At 51.0% G+C, this 12,536-nt stretch overlaps 1 protein-coding gene across 2 annotated transcripts in view; it reads right to left on the reverse strand.

Annotated features, from left to right (window-relative positions):
• ZC3H18 (zinc finger CCCH-type containing 18) overlaps positions 1 to 12,536 on the reverse strand; it is a 59,642-nt gene that overhangs the window by 4,031 nt on the left and 43,075 nt on the right. For both annotated transcript variants that reach the window (XM_019742696.2, XM_019742695.2), the window contains 6 exons: positions 7,081 to 7,272; positions 6,035 to 6,160; positions 3,473 to 3,577; positions 1,934 to 2,077; positions 1,388 to 1,447; positions 105 to 265 (listed from right to left, as the gene is read on the reverse strand). In XM_019742696.2, the coding sequence (XP_019598255.2) occupies positions 105 to 265; positions 1,388 to 1,447; positions 1,934 to 2,077; positions 3,473 to 3,577; positions 6,035 to 6,160; positions 7,081 to 7,272 (788 nt within the window). The remainder of the gene's footprint in view (positions 1 to 104; positions 266 to 1,387; positions 1,448 to 1,933; positions 2,078 to 3,472; positions 3,578 to 6,034; positions 6,161 to 7,080; positions 7,273 to 12,536) is intronic.

Raw genomic sequence — 12,536 nt, forward strand, 5'->3', positions numbered from 1 at the left:
CTAGCTGCACGTAGTGTCAACCGAGGCTACTTATACCCTCTCTACACAAAGGAGCTACCCCTCATTTGGAGTCACAATGCACTGGATCCAAGGAGCCCCTGTACCTTTCTCCTTCTTGGTCTGGGCTGGGGTGGGGGACCGAGAGCTGGCTGAGGACACGGGGCTGGCCAGGTCTGCGTACATGTCGTCCGAGTCCACACTGTGCACCGAGCTGCTGCTTGACGTGGCGCTAGACACCGAGGAGACACTGCTTACGCTCAGGGACCTAGACACACACAAGCCTGTTTGTATCCACATGACCCGACGGCAAGACAGGCAGGGGCTGGAGGCCCCACTGGGGGGTTTCTATGTCCACTTTCTCCAATTCCCATTTTTAAGGAACATGTACCCGTCAGCTTGAAATTTCAAGCTGGATACATGTGACACACAGACAGATTACAGGTGACACACACCAAGTTGAGGCCCCCTATTGTTTGCTGGGCAGGGACATATGACTAAGTGTGACCCAAGAGTTAGGGACAAAATTTAGAGTCCCGGTTAATGATATACCACAAAGGGAGAGGGCATCAACCCAGTGACACCAGACGCCAGATCGGAGACTACCTTAACACATGGTGTCTCAGGAAAGCATGAAAATGCTGGCCAAGCTCATGGGTACTGGGTTCTGTCACAGCTCACGCTGCACAAGGACCCGAAATGCCCAAAGCTGCCATGTCGGTTTCTGCTGAGTACTCTCTCTTATGCTCTGACAAAGCACCAATCACTGTTTCCTAAGGTTGGCAGATGCTGGAGCAGGGGAGGGGGAAGGAAAGAGAGCCCAACGATTTTTTAAAGGTTAGGTCTTTAAACCTATTTAGAAAGATTTAGGCAAATGTACATAAACCACCTGCTGTCTAGAAATGAAAGAGAAAGTTTGACTCAAGGAAGCTAAGGACTGATTCAATACTGTCTTCTTTTTAAACAACTAAATAGCAGAATTCTTTTCTACTTATTCTTTTCTCAGATTTAAAAAAAAAGTGGCTGTCCCCACCTGCCTCAGGCATAACAGACCAGGGCAGGACCCAGGCCTCCAGACAAGAACAGGCACGAGGGCCGATACACCAGCCTCACTCAGACCTGCTGGGCACTTGTAGGGACAGAGGGTGTCTGGGCCCCTCGACGTGCTGGGAGCTATTGGGCCAGGCTCCCTGCTATGTGAGCGTTAGTCCGTTCTCTCCTCCTCGTTCAGGTGCAGCCACCCAGCCGTGCTGCTCCTGGCCGGCTCTCAGCCACAGGCTGCCTGAGGGAGAAGGATGCTCACAGCTGAGGCGACCTCTCCCCGGTTCCTGGACTCGGACTGAGAGGCAGGGGCAGAGGGGACTGGGGCCGGAGAGGTGCCAGCAATGACCTGGATCTGGAACTAGAGCCGCTGTAGCTGCTGCCGCTGCCGCTGCCACTGACGGTCCGCCTGCAACACAACCAAAAGTCCCGTCACTCACATCTCTGCCGAATTGACAAAGGGAAGATACACTCTCCTCAAAACCAGGGCTCATCATTGGCCTGATACAAATGTTTAACCAGTAACTTGCCAAAGACCTGGAAGTGGGTAGAGCTCATTTGTTTTTTTTTTAAGTACAACATTTCCTCAAAATAAAAACACTAAACTTCTCTTTAGCGTCCCCACTCCACCACTGCCTCTTTCCAGGGAAGGTTCTGGGTGTTGAGGAAGTGCCTTCCCTCCTCAGGTGGAGCAGTGGGGATGGGCAAACACCTCCCATTGCACTCATGGGGAAACTGAGGCTCCGTGAGGCAACGTGACTAGCCAAAGCCCCACAGGACAGGGACAGAATGGGTCCCTGGCCTCGACTGCCTTGCCTGGGAGTGCCTCCTCCCCCAGCCCTGAAACCAAAGGTACAGATATCCCAATGAGGGTCACTGAGAGTGGTGTGCTCACCTCCTGGGGGGGGTCCGGGCTTGCCGCTCCCTCCTCCTGGCTTCCCGAGGGTCTCCTGGCTTGGCGGACTCTGGGGCGGGAGCAATGGTCTTGGGGGCCTGTGGTGGCACTGGAGGTGGGGCTGGCTTCTTCACCGCCTTCTCTCTGTGCCATGGGATAGAAGGAGGTCAGACCTGGTGGGGGGCCCTGCCAATGGCCTCAGGCTGTGCCAGTGGGGGCTGCCCGAGCAGCCGCGGATCCCGCATCACATCAGGCTCTCATAATGTTTCTGAAGCTACCGAGCACCAGCCCTGCCTCCTGCTCACATCTGAGAATAGCCGAGAGCTGGCGCTGTGGTCCCCCAGACCTCCTGCCCCGAATGTGGGGGTGGCTCCGCGAGGGTACCCGGGGGCACACTCACATGTGGAAACCACACTGCAGTTAAGAAAACAGCTACCAAAGCTTTCCTTCACTGCCCATGTGGGAAAACACTCAATTGTTTTAGTGGCTCTGAGACTCCTGACTCAGGGAGCACACAGCACGCACCTATCAGAGACCCTGTCAACAAGTGACATCAGCAGGAAACAGAGTCTTGGGTGAAAGCAAGCTGCTCAGCACCGCGCTGGGGGTGGATCAAAAATGCAGAAATGAAAGTGCATCCTGTGTGACTGTGTGAAGCCGCTGCAGGGGTTAGAGCGTCTGTACTGTGTGGTCTCACACATTCGTTAAACTCACTGAATGGTACAATTTAGATAGATGCGGTGCACTGGATGTAAATTATACCTCCATACCATTCATATAAAAAAGTGAGCTGCTCCGGATTCCCTCAATATTTCTGAGGCCTTATTATCTCACACTGTTCAGGATGAAAAATCTATAGGACAGAGCTTTTCAGTGCCTGCCATGCACTGGTTTTGGGGCTATCTACTGCTAAACAAGTAACAACCTGTAAGAACAAGTCAGAAAACAGGGCCTGCGATAGTGGCAGGGACAGGCGTCCAGTGTGCCCATAGGCTGCCCTGCCCCTCAGGTGGCAGGATGAAGTGCCTGGCTGAGACACTGCAGGTTAAGTGCTGTGCTGTTGGTGTAAACAGTTCTAGGTATTTCAAACTTTTCCCATCAGTCACATCTACTGAGAAGGGTCAATGTGACCAACTCCAGGAGCAGCAAAGAAGGTGAAGGTGAGGCAGAGCCTGGCAGCTGCTCCTTCCCAAACATTGCAGACAGAACCCCAGGGCAGAATGAGGTGGGACCCCCCACCCCCATCTCCTGCCCAGTAAGAGCGGAGCCAGGGGCCTGTGCTGTGCTCGCTCTGAACCCCAAGGAGCGTCATCACCACGCTCCGTGCTGGAGCAGATATGTGGCATATGGCCCCGAGGTCCGCACGCTGGGAAGTGAGAGGCCAAGCCTGCACCCTGCAGCCTCCAGAGCCCGATTCCCTGCGCTCTGCCCACCTCCAGGGGTCCCGTCTCCAGTTCTCATGGGGCTTCTCCATAGACATGATGAGAGGGAGGGAGAAGGCTACAGGCTGCCAGCCTGATCTGACCACTGGGCACTTACCCTGCTTTCCCGGGAGGCGGAGCTGGCTCCCCCTTGGTTCTGACAGAAGGTCTGTGTGGGGAAGGCGTTGGAGATGGGGACGGGGATGAGGAAAAGGACCGGGACCTATGGAATAAACAGAGGCATGAGGAGGGAGCGCAATGATGCTGTGGTCCGAGCCTGAGCACACAGGAGATGCCACCCCAGATTCAGAGAAGGCCACTTGTTTCCACCGGTTTGCGTCAAATGTAAAATGGGTTTCAGACAGTTCTGGGTTGTTCTGTAAAACACACGGCCAGAGAAGAGAGGAGAGTGCTGAGGACAGATAGTAAGCATGCTGGTGAGTCCTCCTGAGGCCCTGGGAACCGTGTGGGCAGGATGGGACGGCACAGGCTCTGCTGTCCATGCTATGAAACCCCAACAAGGAGACACACAGCCTGACCGGGCCATGAAAGCATGGGCAACATGGAAGGCCAAGCAGGGCACCTGAGACCCAGGTGCCTGCAAGGTGGGGGCGGTGAGGGTGGCCCCGAGTTGGCCGGCAGCACAGGACCGCGAGTAGAGGTGACAGTGCTGAGGTAGAGGCTGACCTGGCCTGGGGCGTGTGCCAGCTGAAGGACATTGTGATGAGCTCAATGTGGATACAAGCTGCAGGTGTCAGTAGGGTGGACAAAGAGCCAGGAAGGGGGCACTGGGCCTGGAGGAGTTCACGGAGGCAGGGCCTGGCCAGGCTGCTGGCCCCACTGTCCCAGGATTCACACGACGTCACACAGGAGGCAACCCTTTAAAAGGCTCATGGGTTTGCTCATCTTTTCCCTACTTAGAAACTGTTATGTGAGATTCCCGACATTTTCAGCCAGGCAACACCAACAGCTAAGCACAGACTCCGGTAGTCACACGCGCTGTGATGGATGAAGACAGAGCTGTACAGGAGGAACGCCCGTTTCTCCTCCTGTCCTCACAGTCGCTGCTCTTGCTGGGCGGCCCACAGGACACAAAGGAATGCCAGGTTCCCTTCCAAGAAGCTTGCGTGACACTGCAGCCCCGTGTGGGTCCCCTTGGCCCCACACCCATCCCTCAGAAGGCCGCTGCAGAGCCAAAGCCCACGTGGGTGCTGTAGGACACAGTCCACTCATGTCCTCAGGGACGGCGTGGGTCTGCCCAGGAGCAGGCCAAGGCGTGGAGGTGGGGAAGAGGTCTGCTGAGGGAAGGACACTGCCACGGGGCCTAGGCCCACGTCAGCACAGTATAAATATAAGCCACTGGAAGGTTAAGTGGTGAAGAAAGTGCACCTAATTTTGTGACAATGGCTAAGCGGTTCACGTCCAAACAGGAAATAGTCTGCAGCTTACGAGGTGAACAAACTGGTTTGGGACGCGAGGCTGGGTCCTGAGTCGAGTTTCTTTAGAACTGGGTGACGAGGAGGCCAAGCATCCTTCTTGGGGTCCACCTCCTGGAAGGGCAGCTGGGTTCCTGCTGACTCTCTCCTGCTTGCTGCTGACGCCCCCACCATGCCTTACTCAGCGAGAAGGGCCTGGCAAGCCTGCCGGGCTGACACCGGGTGTCTCTCTGGCTGTTTGTAACCTTGGTCCCTGTCACAGCGGCACCAGGGCTGTCCCTGATCTCAGAGACTACAATGCCATGGGGCTTTCTTCCCGGTCTCTCAAGGGTCAACAGCACATGCACAGGAAACACGGTGGTAACCTCATAACACTGTGATTTCCCAAACTTCCCAATTTTCCAGCTTGGCCACAGGCATCTCCCCACAGCTCACAGCCTTGTTTCTTAAATGAAGCCACATACGAGGTCTCACCCATTGTTGATACTCTCTCTGATCAATGTCTTTTCTGTCTTCCACGTCACCTTCTACAGGCAGCACGCCATGACTACCCATGACTGGCAGCCCTTTTATACCCCCTGCGTACTGCTTAACTCCCGGCAGGAAGGTTGTGAGGCCCCAGGGCTCACAGCTGACCCTCTAGACTCCCTTAGATAAATGTCTGCTTTTTTTTTCAAGGCTATGGCTCTGCACAAGATTCAACATTCATGGAAAACAGGTCCCACCTATCACCTATTTTGTTTGCTCCACAGCCCACTTAAAATGTTAACTTCAGAGTCAATTCAATAGCTTCCATGATCTAATGCTGTTCTAATTCTTTCTACAACTGTCCTAAAGTAAGACTGGCTGCCAGGAAGGGGCGCCACTGCGGGGCGACAGACAACTGCAAGATGAACTGGTCCGTTTATTCTCAAAACATCTGGTGATATGCTTCCCAAAGACTTGTGTGTGTGGAGAGTGTGTATGTGGGTCTCTGTGGGTGTGTGTGTTGCCTTCGGATTCTAGCACATCCAAAAACCAGGCCAGCGTAGGTGCTGTTTCTGAACCGTCTCCTAACACGCACCCGCAGTTTGTTAGCTGGTTGGCACCCTGCCGTGCAGTCTTCAAAATTTACCATGACACAGGTAACTTAGTGAGACTGTTCTGACAACAGTATCTGGAAGAACACTGTCCGCAGAGACCTGCCATCACATGGGCCACACCCAGGTGCCCGTTCACTGCGCCCACCGACCCTGGGGACGTACCTGGACCGGCTGCCTGAGAACGAGCTGTGTCTGGAAGACCGGCTGGAGTAGGAGCTGTAGGATGAGGACCGGGACCGCGACCGGGACGAGCCAGAGCCCGAGTAGGACGAGGACCGTGAAGATGACCTAGAGAGCCGAGGGGAAGAGAGGAGAGGCTGGGTCTGGGTCTTCCTAACGACCCCCCCCCCCCCGCCTACTGGTGCTGGGCCTCAGGTGTGAACACTGATGACATGGCTACACTCAGACCCCTTGCCACCCCCCCAGCCCCCCAGATGCACCCCACACACTGACACACACACCCATCCTCCACACACCTTTGGGGACATGCTGCAGTCCCACCCCCCTCTGGTGGCAGTGGTATTTAGAAACCAAGACCTGAGTGCCAGGTGTCTGTGTTGTTGTGACAGCTCCCAGGCCAGTGGACGGAGCCAGGACATGTGTGCCTGTGTGCAGGGGAGCATCTAACCACACACATGTGCATGAGTTTTTCTACATCTGTCCATTTGTGCATGTAGTGAACCCTGAATCCACACTTGGACCTCCAGTCCCCACCTAACACCCTGACTCCCCTGGCTGCCCCATTTCTGATCTGTAATGCCTTTCTCTAATGGAGATACCCAGCTCTCACCATCCATGACTTCACTTGTTTGTTCAGAGCTGTACACACAAGTTTCAGAGCCGTTAACCCCAACTTGCAGGAGAAACAGATGGACTGTCTAGAGAGTGAGGCTGCCGGTCACTCCTCACGGCATCTCCCAGGGTGACTCAGGCAAGCTTTCTTCCCTTGCTGACCACCCCCCACCTCGGCTCACTGGCCAGGTCTGGGTTCTCTGGGTCCCCCACATCCTAGCTGATCTTCACATGTGCAGACGTACCAAGGTTCTCAGCAGCAGTCTTGCTGCTGACGCTCCAGCACTCACAATTGCTCAGTAAGTCTCGGCTACACCTCAAACGCCCACTTCGTTACTGACTTGTCCCCAGGCAACAAGGGCATATCACCCCGGTGGTATTTATGAACAGCCACTCGCACTAACTGGCCTCCTTACCTGGAGGAATTGGAGGCAGAGGCTGATGAGGCTGATGTTTTGCGACGCCTTCGTGCTCGGCTAGGGGAGACTGATAACCCGAGTTTCTTCTTGGGAGACTTAGACCGTCGCCAAGGGTCCTTCCATTCGTCTGCTCGCTTCACCTGTGGCCCGGTGGAGGCCGTCTCCTTCTTTGGTGGCTCAGCTTGCCGGCTAAAATCACAGAGGTGTTAGCAATTCCTGGGCCACCTTCCATATGACAGTATTGCTATTTGGTGAAAGAAACTTGAGAAGTGAGATGATGACATAATTGGCTTATTTGAGGAATGTCTGAACAATAAAGTGTCATCAAAAGAGGTAGCAGACATTCCACCTACTACAAAACTTATCTTGAACAAGACAAGCAGAGCTCTCTCCATAAGTGGTTTCCACGCACACGTGTCTTTTTCAGGGGAAGATTCATCTTTCCCCTTCACGGTACCCTAACCATATTGGTGTTTCCTGTTTTGGGTGTAATAATTTATTGAATTCCTATCTTCCTCACTACACTGCAAGCTCTGGGAAGGACAGGGATGGAGTTGGCCTCACCTAACATATTTTCTCTAGAGCTGGCACACAGTAGGTGCATAATACTTAGGAAATGAAAGGGTAATGAAGTATTTTTTGTTGTCAAATGCATTAGAAATTTTGCGAATTATCAAACGTTTCAAACATTTCCTTTGTTCTGACCTTGGTTTAAGTGGACTGGTTTAATTCGCCCAGAGAACATCTGATTAAAACCGCAGAGAGAGAGAGAAGAGAGAGGCCCAGAGAAAGTCACAGGTGCTCCTATACAATAGCCATTAACTGCAAGTGTCCAGACTGAGGGCTGGTGGGCTAGTGAGAGGAGAATCTGCCAGGCTCGATGGCAATTCCTCTCAAATCCTGGCTGGGCAAGGAAGTGCTGATTACAGGTGAACAGATGAGACTAACTGTAAATGAATCAAGGCCTAAACGTGAAAACCACACATTGCACTGGAGAACCCGGAGGGGAGGGAGGTGGTGGTCACCAAGTCCTGACAGTGGGAGCCCGCTCACCCCTGCCCCGGGTGGAGAGAAAGTGGGAGCAGGAGTCTCAGTAGCCCTTGGGAGACGGCTCAGCACCAAGCCGGTGCCCCTAGTCCTGAAGAAATACCCACAAACCTAAACATCCCCACTTAAGTGTGAGCTCATGCGCAGAGTCCCAGAACCATTACCAACAGTCTAATATGATGGAATCTGCTGGCCCTGTGATTTTGTTTTTAAACTTTTATTTATGTTAAGTGTGTTTTTCCAGGACCCAACAGCTCCAAGTCAACTAGTTGTTTCAATCTAGTTGTGGAGGGCGCAGCTCACAGTGGCCCATGTGGGGATTGAATCAGCAACCTTGTTAAGAGCCAACTGAGCTAACCGGCTGCCCATGATTTTATTTTTCTTATTTAAAAAAATTACATAAGTTCATTGGAAAATTTTTGGAAAATATAGAAAGACAAGGAAATAAAAATCCTGTTATCTCGCTCCCCAGGGACAGCCAACGTTTAGCATTTCTGTATTTTCTTTCCGCCTCTTCTCTTCTCCACGATGCATACTCGCATGTGAGTTCACACTCACTCAAACCACAGCTGGGACCTGCCTGTCACTGCTCAGCCGGCAGTGGGCGCATGTCTTCCCACATCGTCCATTTCTTGATTGTGTGACAATTCACTCAGGTGTTACATAATCTGAATATTTCTACACTGTTAGCTGTTTCTAACTTAAAAAAAAAATACAAACAACATTCAAATGACCCTTTATATATAAATCTTATGGACATCTTGTTTATTTAAGGAGAAATTCCTAAGAAGTGGAACCACTGGGTCAAAGGAGAGGCGTTTACAGGTCCTTGGTGTATTGTCAAACATTTTCCCCAAAGGTGAAACCAATTTATACTCGTCCTGCAGTGGGAGGTGCCCATTTGACCTCATTGTCCACAATGCTGGGCTCCTGTGTTACCAGTGAAATACCACAAGCACCACCAGACAAAAACCCCAAATCCTGGCAACTGCACACACAGAAACGGGCTCCTGTTTGTTTTGAGCTGTACCTCCAATGGCTGGAGGGCTGTGTCCTCTGGGCCTCCTGGCGCCTGTGAGTTCTGGTCGTCTGCCTTGTTCTTGGCCAGTTTTCTAGTAAGCTCTTATATTTTGAAGGATTGGAACCATTTCCCAGGCTAGTTGCTTTTTATAGTTTTGTGGTGCTGTTTGACACACAGAGCATAAATCGTCAAATCAATTTCTTTTCCTTTTCTCGTATAGTTTTCTTTTATGCTTGCAGAGCCCTTCTCCATTCTAAGTCATATTCACTTGCATTTTCCTTCTAGTTGATCTAGAGTTTTTTCCCCGCAATACTGACTAACCAGCTTCTTTCCCAAATGGTTTATGATGAGATGTCACCTTTGATGTATATAATTATTCTGAGGGGGGAGTGCTCAAAGGTTGTGCTCTCCTGTTAATCATTCTCTCATTGTAGAATCATATCTGCAAATAGGTCCCCAACATATAGACAGACGGTCCCCCAATTACAATGGTTTGAATTATGATTCAAGTTCACGACGATGCGAAAGTAATATACATTCAGTAGAAACTGTACTTTGAATTTTGATTTTTTTCCCCAGGCTAGTGATATTTGGTGCAATGTTCTCTCGTGATGCTGGGCAGCGGCAATGACCCACGATCACGAGGGCCAACAATGGATACTCTAGTGTATTCACTGTGTTAGATGATTTTGCCCAACTGTAGGCTAACTTAATGTGTTCTGAACACGCTTAAGGCAGGCTAGGCTAAGCTATGAGGCTCGGTAGGTTAGTTGCATTAAATGCATTTTCAACTTACAGTAGGTTTATCGGGACGTAACCCCATTGTAAGTCGAGGTGCATCTGTAGTTAAAGTGCCTGCTGCTCTTCATTTTCAAAGATTACTTGGTAATCCTACCTATCTTTACCCACGGAAGAACTTCAGCAACACAGGCAGGCCCTGCTCCCCCAGTCCCACTGGGCTTTAGATTACAATGTTATTAAACTTATTAACAGAATCTTGCCATTTATTCATGTCTTCTTTTATGGGTGTAAGCAAAGGATAACAGTTTTCTTCAAAAAAGGTCCTGACTTTTTGGAGATTTTCAGTTATTTGAATTCTCCACCACCAGCATCTCAGCATCTTGGCTTATACCTGGTTTTACTGTGACCAGCATCTAGTTATATTAGATAATTAACATAAAAACCATTGCCTGTTGATATTTTCAGAACTGTTCAATCTGCCCACTAGCAAGTTCCATGCCTACTATTTGCCAAGAGTCGTATACCAGGAGCAACACCCAACATTAAAACTGCCCTAAGGACACACTAAATTGAGGGATAAAATCCTTGTTACCTCAGCCCAAACCCCTATAGCTATTGCCACATAAGCTCATAAACGTGTCCTCCTGGAAAAGTAATCCAGGAAGGAAGTGAAACCTGTCTGATGGTTCCAGCCTGCCACAGGCCATCCGGGAAAAGCTTTCACCTTTATACTTCCTGTGTTATTCTCAACCTAAAATGCAACAGGAAATGGAACACCTTGGTCACCAGGTCTTTCATTAGTCATCAAAGTGGCCCAGTTTTGTCAACCTGCAGCCCTTCTAACAGGTGATATGGGAGAGCCACCTCACTTTAGAAATTTTAAGTCTCCCTTTCCCTAGTTTCTTAGCTCCTTAGCCCCTGGCTTTGATTACTCTTCTAATCAGTTTCTGAACCTACACTAAAGATTGCTCCTTGGATGTCTCTCCGATAAAGACTTAAAAGCCTGTGACTTCCCAACATCCCCCAGGCCATGCCGGACCCCCCAGGCCAGCATATTTGTTGACTGTAATCACTGAAGCCTAATGTTCTTTCCAACCCATTCTGGGCCCAGCTCCTGGACAACTGATGCCACCTGAATGACTGACTGGTTGAATGGCCACAGGCTCTATAGAGCTAACGGATTTATTAATTAAAAGCTATTTTTCCTCATTCCGGGGCCTTGGTGATACAGAGGACACCCCAGCAAGATTGCCAGCCCCAACCAAAGAAGCCAGGCGGGTCTCGGATCTCGAGACCCCGTCCTCTCATCTGAGGTCAGATAGGGGGAGAATTCCGTGAATCCCCCAATAGGTAGGGACAGCTCTACGCCCCTGCCCAGCAGGAAGCAGATACAGAAACACAGACCTCCTGTCCCTCAATTTCCCATAGAGATTTTATGGGGATCACGTCTCTCAAGGAGAAAACCAGGCAGGCAGTTAGATATAGGCATCGGGTCTCTGCATTACCGCCCAAAAGACCTCCCCTCTGTCCAAAATTCTCCTTTTCATTGTAAACAAATGAGTACAAGATACCCAACTAGGTTAAACGGGCCACTCACACCTGCACAGTCTAAAAAGATGAGGTAATAAATAGCCTCCTGCCAATCACAGGTGTCAATCAAGTGGTCCCACTGCCCAGAAAGAAAGAGCCCATTCTAGAGAAAAAAAAAAAGGATAAAAAACCCAAGTCCTCGCCAGTCAGGCTCTTTTTCAGCCCGGGCCCTTGTCCCTTTGGGCCTTTTTGCCTTTTGAGCCTCTTCTTTTGCTCGGCCCGCTCCAAACTCTTTGGAGCGCACTTTTTCTCCTAATAATGTCACCTTGGGCCCTTGAGCCATTCTCTACTGCTCGGGTTTGCTTCTATTTCTTCGAAGTGTACTGTCTCTTCTAATAAACTGCTCTTTCACCACTTTATTTCTGTGTCTCGTTCAGTTCTTTGCTCAAGACGCCAAGAACCTGGACATGGCGCCGAGGAGGACTCACTCTCCGGGAACAGAGGGAGAGAGAAACAGATGGAAATCAAGGGATTGATTCATGAAGCAGCCATGACCTTACTGAAAGTTCTTGCTGTCGTGATGGAAAAGGAGAAAAGACGCTGTACTCTGTCCTCATCATAGCTGGAAAAGAAAACCAATTGAGGCCACAGAGAGGTGGCCAACGTAGGCCTCCATAAGCTTTTAAGAGTCAACGCTTCCTTATCAGAAAGAATCTCTCACTAACTCTGGAGACTATGGGTTTCCAAATGAGCTGGCTCCTTTAACAGGCCTGGAGGTGTCCCTAGTCTCTCATTCTCTGGTCTTGTGCCAGGGGAGGGCCTGAACTCTGCCATCACCCCCAGAGTCAGCCCTACACAGATGGAGCCAACAGCTGGCACCACTTTCCCTCTTTAGGGCCAGTACCAGGCCTGGCAGTGACCCCAGTTTAAAAAGTGAAAATAGGGCGGCTGGATGGCCTCAGCTGGTTAGAAAGTGAGCTCTGAGCAACAGGGTTGCCAGTTCGATTCCCATATGGGCCAGGGAGCTGCGCCCTCCACAGCTAGATTGAAGACAATGAGCTGCCGCTGAGCTTCCGGAGGGGCGGCCAGATGGCTCAGTTGGTTAGAGTGTGAT

This window comes from Rhinolophus sinicus, linkage group LG11 (genome assembly GCF_036562045.2).
Source record: "Rhinolophus sinicus isolate RSC01 linkage group LG11, ASM3656204v1, whole genome shotgun sequence".
NCBI lineage: Eukaryota > Metazoa > Chordata > Mammalia > Chiroptera > Rhinolophidae > Rhinolophus > Rhinolophus sinicus.